Here is a 19,650-nt window from a genome sequence, read left to right as displayed (position 1 = left end):
TTTTCTGAAATCCGGCATTCACTACCTGTTAAAAATGAACATAGGCTTCCCTCAATAACCCTCTATGCATTTCTACTAAACTGATTTTGAAATGACTGAAAATAATACCAAGCCAGACTCCCTTACAGTGAAAAAGGCAAGATTTATATCATATGTTAATATTATGATCTTTTTGTATCTTTGAGTTGAAGCTTATAAATTCTATTTTCCTGCCTTTTCAAAGCTTCTTTCTTCTGCCTTGTAAGGTCTGCACTTTGTCTCTCCCTTGTATTGAGGGGCCTTGCATACCAAATAAGATTGCAACACTCTGAATATGCATATGTGGCTAAGTATTTTGTGAGACTGACAGCATATCCCTTTCAGACTAGCCTGAATAGGCCTTGAACTTCAAATGCCCTAATGCTTCTGTTAATATTAATGACCAACCCCCCTGGTGTGTGAACAAAATTAGAATGGCCAGGGCTAATAAGCAGTGAGCACACAAACAGTGCAGAAACTGAATAGGCTCTCGCCAGAGAGCAAGCAGTCATAAAACTCCCTCTGTGTGTGAGGTCTGTTGTGTATGCATCGTGCCCGCCAACTTTGTGGCTTAAAATCAGTGAAAAGAACCTCCGGAAAAGACCTCTTCATACAGGAAGGTGCTCACGTTGAAATATAAATATAAATCCCTTAATTACAGAATAAACTAATATACTGCAGCATATACTGCTCTACATAATTGTTCTGCATATTCTCTGTATTAAGGATAATACAAGTATGCAGAGAATAGAGGAGCTCTGACAAAAACAACAAAAAAAGCTGCTGCTTCTGCATTCTGAATAAGAAATGTATCTTCTAGCTAAAGACCCATGAAAGAACCAAAGACAGGAACGTTCTTCTGCAGAGAAGGCGGCGCCCTGAGTGGAGCTGATTTCATTAGTTCGATACCAAGAAGACCTTGAGCTCACAGTTCCTGCCTTGAAAAGCAAGGCATCTAAACCTTTCATGTAGTTAAAGCTTTATCCTGGGCTGCGGGATTCAAACCAGTGCTAATCAACCAACCTGTGGCCAGTGGTACGTAACTGTATCGTCAAAGACACTATGCAGTAGTGCATAAATACCCCCCACTGGCATAAATAAAGATTGTGTAAATCAAACATCTAACATCAGTAGTGCGTTTCTGTCAGTAAAAATAATTCTTAAAAAAATTCAATTTAGTGATTTATTGAATGTGTTTTCCATATTTAGATCAGTTGTGATCAATGGTAATAAGTACTTTACTGTATAAGTATAAAGATTTGCAGTGTTACGCTGACAATAACTCTCTTTACTGAAACAAGGTTTAGGGGGACTAACACACAGCATTTTCTGTTAGGATTTTTGTTTCATATAATACTCTCCCAAGGCTCTGAAAATCCAATGCAAGGAAAATAATTGGACTAGTTGCATAAAACTCCTTATGCACGTCACTAAAGCTAAACACTTAAGGGGATTACTTAGTGCTGCACAATACACTGTAATTACTCTCCTTAGGGAAGGCACAATCCTTAAGTGCATGTGATGTCATTATTTATAGCCAACGGTTGAGGAGCTTACTGGCCACGTTATCAACCTGTCACCATGGCAACATGATGTTCTTTCATTTTTAACCAATATTTACCCCACAAACAAACATGGCAGAAAAGAAAAGGAATCCAAACTGGACAGAGGCAGAGAAAGTAATCCTGTTACAGGAATATGCAAAGCGAAAATACATTTTAACCAGCAGGTTTAATCCTGGGGTGACATCTGCCCTGAAACAAAAACACTGGGAAGAAATAACAGAATCTGTTAACACAAGAAACACTACAGTGAAAAGAACCCTTCAGGAAGTTAAAAAGAAATATGAAAATTTGTCCTCAGCAGCAAAAAAAGAATATGGGGAATTTAAAAGGGGATCTAGAAAAAGAGGTAAGTGAAAATATCTGTGCCAAAGCAGGGAGTATCCATGCTTGTATAATGCCAATCGAGGATGGTGTTCCTGACTATCCCCAGACACCCTTACCTTAAATTGTGAGTAGCCAGGTCACATGTTTAAGCCAGGGATTTAACTTCACTCAAACACACATGCTTTTTCATTATGAAACACAAGCCTAAAAATGTTTTTACAATAATAATTCCATATTCCTTTTATTCACACACACAAAGGGAAGAGGGTTCTCTCTCACAGGCACGAGCTCTGACTAACTGCATTGCACATAAGAAGACAGACTATTAACTTAATGGAGAATGCATCCCTTCAGATAGCATCTCCTTATCTACCTGGCTGGGTGTATCAGTTCTGTCCACAAATTACCCACATATCAAGTCAGAAAATGGTAAATGCATGCAGCCTGCTACGCTGTAACAATTAGGCTGGTCCACATAACCGCTGTTTAATTGAAGAGTAATCTATACTTAGGGTTTACATTGAAAGAAGGGAAAGGGCAAATATATTTTAAAGCAATGGTAAGGTATGAACAACTTATCTAAACGTGTCTAGATTTCAACAATCTATTTCAAGTGATTCTTTTTTACCCCAACAACCCAACAAAAAAGCTACAAAGGTACATTATCAATACAGTAGTTATAGTACGTTTCTCTTTGGTAAACAAAATGCAGTTCTGTGTCCTGTATTTTATTGGATCAATTAATTGGATCACATTGTTTAGAATTAATTGATGTGTTTTTTTTAGCTCGACTTGGACCCTCACAAACAACTGCACAATCAACAGCAACCTCTATATCTGATTCCCTGGGACTTTCTCCAGGAATCATAGCTGTACCCACCTACACCCCCCCTCCTGGTCCAAACGAGGGGCCTGTTCAACAGCCTCCACAGGTCTGGCCAGGCCCACGACTTCCTTCACTGGGTTCACATTCCCCACTGGACTTACAGAACACCCACAAAGTGGAGGAGTTTGGCAACCTTCGTGAGGAACTGGATGGGATCCGTACAGCCATTACTACCTGTGGAGACAGAATAGTGTCAGCCTTAGATCCCATCGCCTCCTCCCTCCGGGAGCTCACCCAACATCTCAGCTCCCTGGTGGAGGTGATGGCAGGCCAGCCCAGGCGGACATTCAGCCACGCAGATTGCCAGACCATTGAGGAGGACCTTGGGGAGCAACAACTGGTTGAGTCTAAAATTGAGGAGTCCTCCCCACCCTGTACTGATTCATCTCTCTGCCAGACAAGCAAATGGCTGTAAAGAGTTATGGCCAATGTTTGTACACCTATTGATAAGCCAAGACTGTTTAGCATTTTTAAATACTACAATGTATTTCTGCCTTATTTATGAATCTATTTATGACTGCTGTTTACCTATATATACACACCGCTTATACTATACTGTATCTTTAGTGTGAGGCCTTGTGATTTCCTTATCCTGCTTCACAGAAGGTGCTCTGGTTTAACGTGTGCACTTGGTACATTTAAAATTGGCAAATATTGTGTATTGGTACCAGAATCACAATTTCAGAAATTAATGTTTTACTGAAGAATCAAAGACTGAAAACAGCAAGAAAAAGCTGACTAAATTCTATTCTTAATGTTGAGTCCGCTGCAGAATCAATTGACCGCTTCAGTTATTGTCTGTGGAAACATCCTAGACCACCTTAAACATTTAAAAGCAGTGCATGCACAGCATGTCAGGTCTTTAACAGCCATGTGCTGTAATGCCCATCCTCTCTTAAAGGAGACAGAGATAACAAAAAAAATCCAGGAAGTTTCGGGATTGTGACCATTCTTGACAGCAAAATAGAAAACATAACTAGTTTCTTCGCAACATATTATTTGCTTTTACAAGAGCTCTTAAATCCGAGACACAACTGCAACTCGACCGGAGCAAAGAGGCAGTGACAAGGCAAACAGTGCAGTATCAGCCACTGATTTGTTTTTGCCTATAACTATAATATCCTTTTTGTAAGTGTCCTAGTGCCAGCGGGAAGCAATATGATTGTTGAAACACTTTTAAGGAAAGACAGATTGATAATCATCCAAGTGTTTCAGAAACGGTGCAAGTTTTAAGTTTTCAGACGGTCATGACAGCCTGTGTGCTGGTGCAGCATCACAGACTAATAAACTGCAATTATTCAGTAGTAACAAACAGCTTAAGGTACCTGTGTTCATACATCATTTACAAATGTATTTTCCAATGATAGTGTAGCTCTAGGTCAACCATGAACCCTTAGCATTATTAAAGTTAAAACACATTTGTCCTAATATGTAGAGATCCTAGAAAATACATATATATTGGATATTTAACAGCTGACTGCAGGTTGAAAACGTGGGAACTGATGTTTAGGTCCAACTAAAGCCACATCCTTGTACTGATTCTTGTGCTTTAATGTCCGACATAGCGGTTTGCAAAATTGCACCTGGAAATCTCAAAAGAAGCACCTAAACAGTTCAAGGTTTGATCCTAAAGTAGAGGAATCTGGATGCATTCAACAATGTTATTTGTCTAGGGCCCAGGAATGGTAAAATGCTTTGTCAGCAGCAATAGCTCTAACATTCTTTATAATCCTTCACTATTTAATGTTCTGGAAACCAAAATTAAAAAGCATTGGTCGGAGAGTCTGTTTGGAACTCTGAATAATAGATAAGAACATTGTAACAGCAAAGTGATATCCTCAGAATAAGAAACTGAAATAAGTAAAGATGTCAGAAAACCAGGTGTCATATGTTATTTTATCCTTGCTGACCCGGTGACCAGACAATTCTCAGGGTATACTCTAAGAATAAGACAGCATAAGCATTGGGACAATAGTGTATAGATGTCTAGCTCCCAATACAAACACACAGAGCACACAATCTGCACCCAGGTGCACGCTTCAGCCTGCACACTCTTGAAGCGAAGCAGCAGTGCCAGTAACAGTGCTTCTTCTCACCATTCGGTATAATCAGGTTTGTTCAGCACAGGCTCTGAAGCCCTGAAGCTACAGTATCAAAGGTTTGCATCCTCTAAAAGATTACTGTAAAGGAATACAGAGACGCATTGGTAAAAGCAGTGTCTTAGTCCTGTATTTGTACAGGTCACTACTGGTCAAGTACAAAGCGAGGGAGCAGTACTGCACTGTGGACCACTCCAGAAGCAAAGTCACAGGGAGGCAGAAGGGGGCACAGGTGATAATTGCCTCTTGGTTTTTTAACTGAGGAATCAGCTTTCTGTGTGCGATTCAAGGTAGATAATACTACACCAATCAGTAGAGCAGAGAAAGTGCACACACACCAGGAAATATAGCTTTCTAAATTGAGCTTTTACTAGGGCTTGTGTCTGGACATGCCTAATAGGTCATAAAAGTTCCATTTAGGAGCATTTTGCTTTGTGTTTTCACACTTCTTTCAACAGGATATATTGTTTGGTACATCACCCTTGAAAAGTGTTTTGAGAATTCCCTTAATTGTAAAACACCAATCAATGCTACAGAATGCTGGCAGAAGATTTATGCATTCAATACACTGCTTGAAGAGCATGTTGTTTTTCTCAATCTTTCTACCTAAATGAGCAAGCCGTGTGGAAATACAACAAACAAGTCTGGAAATGGTCACGTGGCATAGGAGGAACTATTTCAACTGTCAGAAGGGCAGGCATCAGGAAACTTCCCTGATTAAATCCCACAGCATATGGAGAAGTACTGTACATACAGCCATGGCCAAAGGTTGTGCATCACTCTATGAAATTAACCAATTTTGCTTCATAAAGGTAAATGAAACCTGCTGAATAATGTTGCGTTAACATATTGAATTACATGCCGCTTTGTAGTGTTCCATATACTAAACGAAAAACTGTGACATTTCAAAATCTAACATGAAATACTGTACTACTAATATGGATTCCAGTAGACTTTAGCAATATATTTTTGTGGTTTCTTTGATTACATCATGTTAAATAAAATATCTCATTTTTTTTTTTTTTTTTTTTTTTATGATATGATGACTCAGTCCTAAAGGTGGGCATGTACAGCATAGCTGTACATGCCCACAGCAGAGCTGTACATGCCCACAGCAGAGCTGTACATGCCCACAGCAGAGCTGTACATGCCCACAGCAGAGCTGTACATGCCCACAGCATAGCTGTACATGCCCACAGCAGAGCTGTACATGCCCACAGCAGAGCTGTACATGCGTACATGCCCACAGCAGAGCTGTACATGCGTACATGCCCACAGCAGAGCTGTACATGCCCACAGCAGAGCTGTACATGCCCATAGCATAGCTGTACATGCGTACATGCCCACAGCAGAGCTGTACATGCCCACAGCAGAGCTGTACATGCGTACATGCCCACAGCAGAGCTGTACATGCCCACAGCAGAGCTGTACATGCCCACAGCATAGCTGTACATGCCCACAGCAGAGCTGTACATGCCCACAGCAGAGCTGTACATGCCCACAGCAGAGCTGTACATGCCCACAGCAGAGCTGTACATGCCCACAGCATAGCTGTACATGCGTACATGCCCACAGCAGAGCTGTACATGCCCACAGCAGAGCTGTACATGCCCACAGCAGAGCTGTACATGCGTACATGCCCACAGCAGAGCTGTACATGCCCACAGCAGAGCTGTACATGCCCATAGCATAGCTGTACATGCGTACATGCCCACAGCAGAGCTGTACATGCCCACAGCAGAGCTGTACATGCCCATAGCATAGCTGTACATGCGTACATGCCCACAGCAGAGCTGTACATGCCCACAGCAGAGCTGTACATGCGTACATGCCCACAGCAGAGCTGTACATGCCCACAGCAGAGCTGTACATGCCCACAGCAGAGCTGTACATGCCCACAGCATTTCTGTAGTATCTCGTATGTTGCAGCTGGAATGATTCATTGAAGAAAATCAAAAATTGTACCCTAAAATAGAGAGTTAAGTGGGAAACTGGCAGATTTTTTGCAGATGAGAAATAGGTTTCTAGCCAAACCATCTAACAATGTGTTAAATATTCAACTCACGAGCAAAAAAAAAGCCAAAACGACGAAGTTGGAGTGAGATAATAGAAAAGCAATAAGCATTTTATCAGCAAACTCAATAAAGTGCTGCTGCCACAGTGATAAACAAATAACTGATAAGCACAGTCTGCACACCATGCATAATATTTAGTAAAGAACAATCTTTATTCATTGTTCATTATTGTCATTTACAATTAATATGCAATTCAAACCACATCCTCACAATTATGCAGGTGTCAAGACAAGAGCTTGGTGTTTTTGTGTGTGTGTGTGTGTGTGTGTTGAAGCTAGAAAGATAATTCAATGCAGTTATGTATCTAATTTTTCTCTTCATTTCACATTACAGCAGTGACTGCCCAGTAGTCGCTCAGCACACCTACTGTATACCAATCAATCATCTTGCTTTCCAAAGCCTTCATTATAGGTCTTGTAATGCCAAAGATTTCTACCTGCAAGGAACTCTGGGTGTTCCACACAGCTCTTGCTTGACAAAAAAATGACCTTTAGATCAAAATGTGAGAAAAAAAAAATCCCCACGTCCGAATGAGACTGAAATATTTATGTGTGTTATAATGGCAAAAATGTTTCACAAAGCTCTATCTGGTTTCCTGGAATTAGAATACAAGATTTAAAAAACCGACATGATACTCTAAAGCCTATTTCCTATTCTAACCCAGATCCCCAAAAAGAAAGGCACACACACACTTTAAAAGTGCATTGCACAACACCCTTTGAATAAAAGGTTCAAATTGACAGTTACACTTATTTACTGTTTTGTAAGAACATCGGGCAAACTCCTTTTCTAAGGTGGCAGCAGTGACAATGGGGCCTCCAGTCTGTAATTTACTCCTTTAGAAGTTGTCACAAGTCACAAGTTTAATGTCACAAGACTAATACAGGGGCTTAATACAACTCAAACTACACAGTTTTTGGCTCTAGTTTTTAAAAAATAACTGGAGTTTGTCACCAAAAGTGACAACAGGATTCAAAAAGACATCAGAAATTGTAAATAAATCATTAGTTGTTTTTTTAAATGTCCCTACTTTGTATTAATAAAAGTTGCTGACAAGGATCAAATATTAAGGTAAAGCATTAAAAAAAAATGATATGAGCACTTCAAGATGAAAAGAACTAAGGTAGCATGTTTTGTAAAAATGAATGAAAATGCAAAGAAGCTTGTTTTTGTTAAACAAAAAACAAATATGCCTCGACCTTCAAAGCCCTTCTAAAAGCTCTTTAGAAAACTGTGGGAGTGAAGACACATGCACACGCACAACCACCCATACAGAGAGCTTGTTTAGAAGCAATTCACATTTCCACTCATATATGCTTTTTAATGCATAACCATATTGGGCTGCAATTCAGTGGTTCATTCTGTGATTTATTTTACCAGGCATTGTTTAGAAATGCATTCTCTTGATGATAGATGGCAAGTTACAAACAGCTGCCTGGTGTGCTTTAGTTTGCTTAAGATAAAAGGAAACGGGAAGCTTTGCAGGATCCCAGTCATTACCTGGGAGGTTTAGGGAGAACAATTGGAAGTAAGGAGGTTAAATAACCTCGGAGGTAAAGAATGTGTTTGAAGTTCACCAGCACAGCAGCTGCTGCCGGTAATGTGCTGACTCTTCAAGCTAAAACAGCTGTCACGGGACTGTTCCCAAGTCACAAGACATTTACTGAAAAGGAAAGGTAATAGGCGTGGAGCCTCTAAACACTAAATCACTACAGTAGGAAAATTCCAATGGGAAGTACATCCATAACCATTACAGTTCAAGCAGTGTCCAAATGAATCCTGATAGGAGACCAATGTTAAGCCAGTGTCTTATTGTAACTCATTTACTGTACCACAGGGAAACAAGCTTCCAACTATGGGATGTGCCTTGGAAACAAAGCCTGAATAGAATCCTGAAAAATAACAACAATAAAACAGAATACTGAGCTCTTCTAATCCAGACAGAAACCCACTTTAAGACTGACTAAGAAGACATTCCCCCATTCACTCACTGTTCCATGATGCACTTCAGTCTTCAATCACTATTGCCCTACTGAAGTAAAAACCTCTTCCTATTTTGTATCAATTGTCTGTGAATCAAACCACTGACCTGAACAGCTCCTAGATTTTATAAACCATTCATCCAAGCTTTTTATTTTTTTCAAACAGGCAACAATATATATATATATATATATATATATATATATATATATATATAGCTCTGGAAAAAATTAAGAGACCACTGCAAAATTATCAGTTTCTCTGGTTTTACTATTTATAGGTATGTGTTTGGGGAAAATGAACATTTTTGTTTTATTCTATAAACTACTGACAACATTTCTCCTAAATTCCAAATAAAAATATTGTCATTTAGAGCATTTATTTGCAGAAAATGACAACTGGTCAAAATAACAAAAAAGATGCAGTGTTTCAGACCTCGAATAATGCAAAGAAAATAAGTTAATATTCATTTTTAAACAACACAATACTAATGTTTTAACTTAGGAAGAGTTCAGAAATCAATATTTGGTGGAATAACCCTGATTTTCAAGCACAGATTTCATGCGCCTTGGCATGCTCTCCACCAGTCTTTCACATTGATGTTGGGTGACTTTATGCCACTCCTGGCGCAAAAATTCAAGCAGCTCGGCTTTGTTTGATGGCTTGTGACCATCCATCTTCCTCTTGATCACATTCCAGAGGTTTTCAGTGGGGTTCAGGTCTGGAGATTGGGCTGGCCATGACAGGGTCTTGATCTGGTGGTCCTCCATCCACACCTTGATTGACCTGGCTGTGTGGCATGGAGCATTGTCCTGCTGGAAAAACCAATCCTCAGAGTTGGGGAACATTGTCGGAGCAGAAGGAAGCAAGTTTTCTTCCAGGACAACCTTGTACTTGTCTTGATTCATGCCAAAGCTGCCCGATCCCAGCCTTGCTGAAGAACCCCCAGATCATCACCGATCCTCCACCACATTTCACAGTGGGTGCAAGACACTGTGGCTTGTAGGCCTCTCCAGGTCTCCGTCTAACCATTAGACGACCAGGTGTTGGGCAAAGCTGAAAATTGGACTCATCTGGGGGTGCTTCAGCAAGGCTGGAATCGGGCAGATTTGTCTTTGTGAAGGACGCATGAATCAAGCCAAGTACAAGGTTGTCCTGGAAGAAAACTTGCTTCCTTCTGCTCTGACAATGTTCCCCAACTCTGAGGATTGGTTTTTCCAGCAGGACAATGCTCCATACCACACAGCCAGGTCAATCAAGGTGTGGATGGAGGACCACCAGATCAAAACCCTGTCATGGCCAGCCCAATCTCCAGACCTGAACCCCACTGAAAACCTCTGGAATGTGATCAAGAGGAAGATGGATGGTCACAAGCCATCAAACAAAGCCGAGCTGCTTGAATTTTTGCGCCAGGAGTGGCATAAAGTCACCCAACATCAATGTGAAAGACTGGTGGAGAGCAAGCCAATATATATATATATATATATATTAGACAGGATCAGTCCTAGCACTTTCTAGTACTTCTAAGATATCCAAGAAATATCAATAATAACATCTTTTGGTCAATCTTTTGGCAGCTGAACAGTAACAACATTTGTCTGCACGTGGACTGTGTGCAAAAAAAAAAAAAAAACAATTACACATTTTGAAGAAAACTGACATTGGCGGAACTGTGAAGGTTCATTAGAGGGCAACTTGTCAATGGAATCTACCCGGCTGGAAGAATGTGAGCACAATGCGCTACCTCTTGACATTTCACTTATCAGAAGTAATTCACCTGTTAAATTATCACTGTTGTGATTTCAAGCCATTAAGCGTTAATAGGTTAAATGTGTTTTAAAACAGCCCAAAAACAAAATTTATTTTAAGCATGATTGAACAGCAACACTGCACATCTGCTTATGCATTGCACCAGAGGGTTTATTTGCTTCCTACTGCAGTTCTCAGCTATTCTCAAATTCAACATAATGTATTAGCAGGTGCACATCAGTGCTTAAATTTATCTTCTTAGACAGTCGGCTATTCATCCATAACTTTAAACACTCAATCATAAAATCTTCATTAGTTCTAAAAGTTTGGTATAAAGACGTTGGCACTAAAGTATGCTACTTATTGGTTAGAGAACAGTAGAAATTTGACAAGTTCTTTGGGTTTCTTTCTGTTTTGGCCCTGTTTGGTGACCTCAAATGCTAAAAATGGTACACCAATTACTTTCCGAAACAGCATGCTGTCTAGTTTCTGAGTCAGCATGAATTAAGGTGGCATTTTTTCAAAAAACTTTACAACTGTAAAGTTTATTTGTTTATTTCTTTTTTGTAAAGTGATGCATGTATTATGTATCTCTTTTTTTTCTGTAAAAAGAATCACATAACATTTGTTGCTAGGCTCGTGTAAATGGTCAGGACAGTGAGCGTCACAAAAATTATAAGCACTCCTTTTATTTTTACCCAGATGAGATAATAAATAAAAAGGATTGTCTTCCGACAGTCATTAGTACAGAGTAGCTTTTCTTTCTGCACGCACATGCCTGCTGCAGCAGCAATCTTTTCACATGTCAGTTTTGGTGATTCATTTAGCAATTGACACTGATTGACACCGCGCATGACCCTGGCAAGCTACATTCAAATAATAGTAACAATAAAAAGAAAACACAGTGGAGGTCTGTAAACCAACATACTGGGAAATATACAGTATGTCTGTATAGTGTCGAGTATATTGAAGCCGACAGATTCACCCTGTTATAGCTTATTATCAAGCTTGGTATTTGATCTTATTATGCATCATACAAGCAGTCCATCAGGACATCACATGTATTGCGATACATATCATATTGTGACCTGTATATTGCGATACACATCGTAATGTGACATTAGTGTATTGTTACACCCCTAGTGCCAACCTAGATCAGGTCAGTAATCCAGATAACTACCAATCTGGCCAATGATAAATAATGCACCTTGTGACATCCTTTAAATACTGGGCTGGGGTACTGCACAAAAAATCCAATCTGTCTTTATGAGCACTACAAGGCTGATCCTGTTGATTGCAAAAATGCTTGTATGTAATCTTCAAATCAGAATATACTATGAGGGGAAAGCAAAACGCAAAGAAAATTAGATAGCATTAAATGTTACAGAAGACAGAAAATGATAATCACAGCCTTAAAAATGAAAGCCCTTTAAAGGTAACTATTACACTTTTTATAAGCCTGCAGCACAAGAAAAGCATTTTAAGTGTTGCCATACTGTTGATGAATGCTAAGAGTCCTTTCAATCAAACAGCTAGATTACCATACCAGATTACCAAGCTTGTGCCAGTTTGATCCAGTAATGTTTAACCACGTGGAAGATAGTTTCCTTCATTTGTTTACACTTCTTATAATGTTGTAGCATTCATTTCCCCACAGAGTAATTATCATGCTGCTCTTGCCAAAACAAAACCAGAGTAGTTTGAGATTGAGTTGTTTTTTTGTCAGAGAATATGCGTGCTACTTAACTCTTCTTATCTTTGGCACATGTGTATTAAACAAAAGCCAACACCCATCAATTTCCATTTTGCAATCTTATTGAGGATGTTGTTTGTGTTTGAAGAGCTAATTCAAAACCAAAAAAAACTGGGGTTTTTGCCAGTGTCATTTAGTTTTATTAGAAACAGCTCGAACACGCAAGAATACAGACCGGAACCACTACAACTTCACATGCAAACCTATGAACTGATGCAGCATTCTAGAGACTTTGCATTCCAGTCAGCTCCTCTCCTCATTTGTTTTATTGCTTTGCATGAGCTTCCATCCACTTACTGACTTGTATTAATGAAATATGTCTAGATAGGCATTGCTTGCACCCTGCTATGTAAACAGCCTGTTCAGACAGCATGCACTTAATCTCAGAATCGAAATTGCTGTAACATGTTTGCATATCAAGGGGACTAAATAAAATGTGCATTACCCTGTGCCCCTTGTGCTTTCTTAGTTGCACTGCTTACCTCCAAAAAAACCACAACACCTTTTATTACGCAGCAAGCAATGCATCTTATCAACATTTTCTAACAAAGATCGCCACCTACTGGATATTATAATCATCAGAGCCATCTCAAGTATTGGAGATGTATGCGCATACTGTAGCTCAAAATTATTATAATTTATGTATTTATTTATTTATTTTTCACGCAATGGGGATGCTAAGGGGAATAAGTATCCATTTTTGCCTGCCTCTAATATACAAGCCTTTTTACTGTCACTGACAAAGCTGTACATTTTCCATTTTAATATAGTATGAGGTCATGACAAAGTCAACACTGTCTAACAAACTGGCTATAAATTGTGACGGCCACAACCATTAGTGAAATAAAGCATTTAAGTATATGCCTGACTGGTGCTCGAAACGCATAGGGTATAATATGAAATGTACAGCAGGGTATTTAACACACCATTACATCTATTATGCTACCCTTCAATGTCAGTGGGATATAGTGAGGCATCAGGGATCCCTTTCCATGTACCTTTTGTGCAAATCTATTTGTAATCTGACCTTGAGCATTCAAAAAATGATAACCGCAGAACTATGATTCTGAAATGTGCAACACAAATGAAACTCTCTTTTTGCACAATCATTTTATAAACGGTTCCTCTGTTTCAAAAGATCCCAAAGTATTTTAATGAAAACATTATTCTTATGGAAACAGCAACGAAATAATGAGCATAAGTCATGAAATGCATCACCATTACGTGTCAGACTGAAGCCAGATAAATAACACAGTAAGATCATTAGCAGATGTAGGATTGCCAATCAGGTTACATTAGGAATGCAGATTAATAATTGCAAGGAAGTTAAAAAAGGAAGATAGCTTTGGCCTTAATTCTCTATCCTTGTGGAGGTTTCTGAGCCTGTCCGAACAAAGGACAAGATAGAGGAACCGTTCAAGCCTCCTCTCAGAGAAGAGAGAGTGGCTGCATGGATGTGGTTGGGAAGTGGAAGTCGCTTGAAACCAAAGCCAAGAGCAGTTAAGTTGAGTAGGTATAAATAGAGCATAGGGCAAAGATATAAATTCGAAGTTGAGGCGTGAAGTTAATGGAAAGCAGGCTGTTCCTCTTAGAACCGCAGCCAGCTTTTAAATGAATGAATTGTAGGTTAATTTCCGGCTGTGTACAGGTTTCTGACACAAGACGGTTCTCCCTTGACTTCACATGAAAAAAAGAAAACCACAAAACTTCAGAATGAAAAGCAAGGACTGTCCAGATTGCATGACATCCATTATGTAACCTTACAGAGAAGATGGGCGATTGCAATGATTTTAACAGTGGAGGATACCCCAAAAGGCTTTGTTCTGGTTCTAACAGCATACTTGATAATCTAACTAAACACATTCAGCCATGTTTTAAAAGGCTGATTTGTGCTTACCAGTGCTCTTTCAGTGGACAATACATTGAAAAGGAACAAGTTCCCACACTGCTGAACACTTCTGTTTTAAATTACTGAATGGCAGAACCACAATGCAAGTTTAACAAGGGAAAAATAGCGAACCATAAAAAAAACAATGAAATGCAATTTCCTGGGAATGCTGAAAAGGTCACGTAATTTAAAAAGTAGGTTAGGTTTTGCTATTTATTATATTAATCTCTTGGAACCAGCTTCCACAGATGTATACTTGCAATTCGAAAGTAGCACTGAGCAACCATTAGTGCAAAGCTGAGATAAGCGAGCTATGCTTTCCACAGCTGCTTGTGCGCTGATATTAGGTATTGGATGATTCAATGTACCGGCGCTTTGTAACCCTAACTGTACTTATTTGCATTTATAGATAATCCTCTCGTGTTTGAATCAAATAAACATGCATTGTTATCTCAAAATTTCAATTACAGTACATATATTTTTCAGATGAGTAGAACATGTTGGGAACAAGGATGAAATATATCATCTATTGACTTGTAAATAATATTAAAATCCCATTTTCACTGAGTAAAAAAAATGTGATCAGAGAGGAAATCATTTTGAGGTAACATGATTTCAATACTTACAATGGCAATGGTTTTAGTAAACTGTTGACCTATGTGTGGCGGTTTCTGAGTAAGTAGCAGGCTTACTGTGATTATATAAATACCTGTGAGAAAAGTACAACCTCATAGGCATCAGAAAGAAAGTGGCTTTTTTTCTATTGGGGCAACACAATTTAAAGCAGGTAAAGTAAAATTAGAAATTAAAAAAATAAATAAATAAACATTACAATATAATTTTAAACTATTTTATCTTGGAATGGTAGAACAAATTCTGATGATGTTGATTTGAATCGCTATCAGACACTAATTTTACCTCAGGATCCTTTGCCTCTGAAGCACACCTTATTACTTTTCAATGATCTTCTACTGCAAGGTACTGAACCCTAATTACATTTGTGAATTCTTGTTAGCAGAAAATAATTTTATAATGGATCCCGAGGTAGAAAGTTTAACCAAATGTAAATTAATTCTGTTGAATTAATTCAACAGAATTGTTTCTAGCCCACCATGTTAATTTCTTTAAGCACCTTAGTACATCCTAGATGAAGACGACACAAATATGGGTATGGGGAAATAATAACGTCTGGAATAACGACTTAATTTCCTAAAGCTGCAGCTTGTATGTTTTCAAGCCAGAGAAAGTACTGGTTGCAAAGTATTCTGTTTGATACAACACACCCAATACACACACTTGACTTACTTCTCAGTGCTGTCTTGAGTCAGAGGTGGCCTGCAGGAATGTGGAGGGGCAGCAGTAGGCTGCGATAGGCTCAGCGCATCAGTTATTCTGGGTGGAGCTGGCAGTGGCCTGGGCAGAGGTTTGTTTTCACTCTCTCCCTTCTCGACATCCTTCAGGTGTCTTTTTACCTCTGAGCGTACACTGGAAGTCCCTGTTCTTTCCTGTGCAGACGCAGAGCAAATATTAGGTTTAATTGAAATCCAGTGGCCAGGTGGAGATGTAATACTGGAAATAAGGTAGTAGGTTTCATTCCTAGCCCAGCATGGCAAAGCCAACACGGCAGCTGCCCCTTACTAGCATCTCCGTTAGTGTTGGCTCTCACAGAGAAATGAGTATGCAGCTTTCTTTTCCCCCATGGCTTGTTGGCAGGGTATGGGGAAGCACCCACTGCAGCTACCCAAACCTGTTTACACTGATGCTTGCACATCTTTTGTGATACATAAATACCTGTGCATTATTTGTCAGGAGGTTTTGTCAAACGAAACTCTTTAAACCTGCAAAATTGAGATGCCACAAAGCATCCAGAATGTGAAAAAAAATAAATATTTTTTTAAACAAAAGAAACGGGAACTTTGCCATCAGCAGCTTTCAATGCGAAAAAATAACATTCCTTGTTGACCTGGTAGTGAAGATTCAAGCCCAGGAATCTCATTAAGTTAGGAACGTTAGATAAATACTTTACTTTCTACATGTACTCATACATATACACATAAAAACTGTTTCAAAATGCTGTTGTGAATAAATGCGTGTCAAGCGGTGAGTGGGAAAAATCCGAACACCAAGGTGGTCCCTTGATCTAGAGACACAATATAGCACGGTGTTAGCCACACTCCTCATCCCGTCATTGATTTAATCAGTCCCATGTATATACATGCATGTAATACTGTGATTCAGCACATGCACCTTTAAGAATGAGCGAATCAAACATACTATTTACTTATACCTAATTGAAGGACAATGTGTAATAAGATTACATAGCAAGTTGGAACAGTATGTTGTACTGTTGTATCTAAGAATTATAATGAAACACTTCTTAAATTGACATTTTTAAATGATTTTGCAATTTTAAATATCTACAGTATCAAGTGGAAAGCCAACCTTTCTTAACAAGTAGGCATTTGGGCCAGAGCAATCTTTATCTAAGAGCGGTTACGGATTCAAGTGAGACCTCTGCTGGTATCTTGTTGATATGCACCTTCTTTAAAAAAAAAAAAAAACAAAAAAAAAAAACCAGAAAAAACAAACAAACAGTGAGTTACGAGACTAGATGCCATTTAGTCTGTTTATTTGTATTTATTTATTTTTATTTAAATAAGAGATGACCCTATCTGTAGATCTTTAACTTCTGCTTTATTTGAAGTAGTATTAATGAATAGAACACCGTTTGATATTCATGAAACTTTATTATATTAATCAAAACAGCAAATCGCCAAATGGAATTTAGTTTTTTCAATGAAAAAAAAAAATTCAAATCCTAAAAATAATTTTTTTAAAACCAAAAAAGGAATCAAATGCAGAACCCCACGTCTATTGATCAATATTAACTAGATATCTCTTCAATGTGTTTATGCTGTTATTATTGTAGGAGGTTTCTTCATGGGGAATGGCATATTTTAAAGAGTAACCTTAACAGTTAAGCACTATCATGTTCTCATTATGCATGCTTATGCACCCTCTGGTGGCCATGGAAGAGAATGCTCACTGTATATACCTTATATAATAACATTTCTCTGTCAATAATAAACTTAATCCAGCATTCCCTTAAAATGTTAAAGCCAAAGTTATGGGTGGTTTCTTTATAACAACCCTGCACTATAGCATCATTAATAAATGCAAACGTCATGCAGCTGCCAGGCATGTGTTATATTTGATTTATTTGCAATATTGCACACAGTTTGTAATCAAGTTTAAGTCAATTTCATCAAATGTGCAAATGTGTGGTAGCCCCCTCGATTATAGGAACGCATTGTGCTGATGAGTGCCTGAGGGTGCTAATTTTGTATAAAATGTCACTAGAATAACACACAAGATTAGGCTGTGCACGGCTCATTGGAATACAAATGTGAGTAAAGACGTTTACAGATACTCTATACTCAATGCATTGCCCTACAGAGAGCAGTTGCATTACATAGGTTGGTAATACAATGAGTAATAATTAATCAGCCCATATACCATCTACATGTGTCTTTTAAGTATATTTTTTGTCTTTGAAAATGAAGTACAATGCCAGATCACTGCCTATTTTAAATCAGTCTCTGTTTAGATCAATTGAATAGAGCCTTTTGACAAACTTACTATACTTCCACTTCTGAAGATGAATTTCTGAAGTGAGGTGCATCCCAGCAGAACTCAATATACTTCATTCCCATCCCAGTCTTTACGTTCCAAATTTATGGCTTGTCATTACAGTGCTGGCACAAATTAGACCAATTACTGCACTAACGACAAAAGTCAATAATACCCTTTTCCCAATAAAACAAAATAGGCTTGATAGATTAACTTCTATATTTTTTATCTAACGTTAGGTTGAAAATTACTGCGTCCTCAACACAGTTTGTCTTCCATATAATAAAAGATTCTGTAGCACTAACCTCTGTGGAGATGGACTGCCTGTCACATGGCTGGCTAATTTGCTATGTACAGGACCTAAGTAATATACAAAAGATGGCCAAGACAACAGATCGATCTCACTTTGTACAGCACTGCTGCTCAGATGACATGTGTTTCCATATCCAAGACTGCACAAGCTGCTTCACCATGTCCCACCAAAACTAGGACTCTTTTCCAAATAGCAGGCTTGTGCAGATTTCAATGCCCAATGTTGTGGTAATCACTGAGAAATGTATCCCTGTATCCCTCCAGAATATTAGTTTTGTTGCTTCAAGGCACAGGCACATGTTAAATCAGTAAAAAATCAATTATGTCATTACAGTATATGCAGTACAACCAAATAAGAGGCTTCATTAATTCAATTAATGTTAAGAATGTATATTCCTAAACCCTCAACAAAGAATACGTTCTGGTAATGTATTTGTAGCTAGGAGAAATTCAAGCCTAAAGATTAGGCTTTCTTACACATTCTTATTCTTTATTGAATTGAATCCAATTCATATTTTCTGTACAAACGCTTACCTTTTTGAAGCCCCTTGATTCTCTCTGTGAAGCTGGTACTCCTCCTCCTCCTCCTCCTCCTCCTCCTCCTCCTCTCCATGATTTCTTTATATAAAAAATGAGTAGGGGCACAAGCAAGGCACAGAGGACTGCCAGCACCACTACCGCAGCTAACCAGCCTGTGAAATCTGCTAGAGGAGGTAATGAGATGGCGACCACTGCAGATGGTGCCTTTACCACCTGCAAAAATTCAATTTCATCCCATCAGTGACATTCTGTACCAGCATTCTCTAAACCTCCCAAGCTTTCAGACACTGTGCTGAGTTCATTACCGGCTAAATCAACAATTGATCTTGTTGTGTCCATTAACTGAGTTGTGTCTGTACAGAATAACTCTTCAGTATTGGACCTGTCAATAGGTATTATTATTATTATTATTATTATTATTATAGGTGTTATCTATTATTTTACTCTTTTTAGACAATAATGCATTAATAAATAACAGGGCATGTACTCTCAGGTGCGCACTATATCTATAAGAAATGTAGACAAGAAGTAAATGTCAGGTAATAAAACAGGATGCAAAGCAAGAAAGTCAATAATATGACCTGATTCTCATTGTGAAGCATCAGCACCAGTAAGATTCCTCCTGTTAATAATTAACCACATTGTGAGTAAATTCAAGCACCTCACCACAGCACTGTTTCTGCTAAATGTTACTTTGTTTTCTGTTAACGCTTTGCTCTACACACCTGGTAAGGCAGGTTTTCATTTAAGGTTGCAATGAGGTCTGGAAGTCTATTAAATATGGCTGCCGCATCCACAGCTTTCATTGGTTGTCCATCGATTAGAACAGCA

The 19,650-nt window shown here is 38.6% G+C and overlaps 2 protein-coding genes across 2 annotated transcripts in view; one reads left to right on the top strand and one right to left on the bottom strand.

The window, feature by feature from the left end:
- The window catches only part of LOC117435175 (uncharacterized), a 61,166-nt gene extending 42,322 nt beyond the window's left edge, over positions 1 to 18,844 (bottom strand). Inside the window, exons 1-2 of the mRNA XM_034058187.2 lie at positions 18,814 to 18,844; positions 15,643 to 15,842 (exon numbers count right to left, since the gene is read on the bottom strand). The gene's annotated coding sequence lies outside the window, so the exon portion shown is untranslated. The remainder of the gene's footprint in view (positions 1 to 15,642; positions 15,843 to 18,813) is intronic.
- On the top strand, positions 1,586 to 5,732 carry LOC131701993 (uncharacterized). The gene is made up of 2 exons (XM_059003250.1): positions 1,586 to 1,929; positions 2,694 to 5,732. Exons 1-2 carry the CDS (start codon positions 1,653 to 1,655, stop codon positions 3,206 to 3,208), a joined length of 792 nt encoding a protein of 263 aa, XP_058859233.1. The 5' UTR covers positions 1,586 to 1,652; the 3' UTR covers positions 3,209 to 5,732.
- Positions 18,845 to 19,650: the final 806 nt, after the last annotated feature.

This window comes from Acipenser ruthenus, chromosome 28, assembly GCF_902713425.1.
Source record: "Acipenser ruthenus chromosome 28, fAciRut3.2 maternal haplotype, whole genome shotgun sequence".
Classification (NCBI taxonomy): Eukaryota; Metazoa; Chordata; class Actinopteri; order Acipenseriformes; family Acipenseridae; genus Acipenser; species Acipenser ruthenus.
The sequence above is the reverse complement of the archived record's forward strand: the minus strand, read 5'-3'. Positions and strand labels throughout refer to the sequence as shown.

What these genes read in the sequence shown, in the direction of transcription:
- LOC131701993 (XM_059003250.1), top strand. Translation starts at nt 1,653, where the DNA reads ATGGCAGAAAAGAAAAGGAATCCAAACTGGACAGAGGCAGAGAAAGTA. An exon ending in AAGGGGATCTAGAAAAAGAG is followed by an intron (nt 1,930 to 2,693) that starts GTAAGTGAAAAT and finishes TGTTTTTTTTAG; the next exon opens with CTCGACTTGGACCCTCACAA.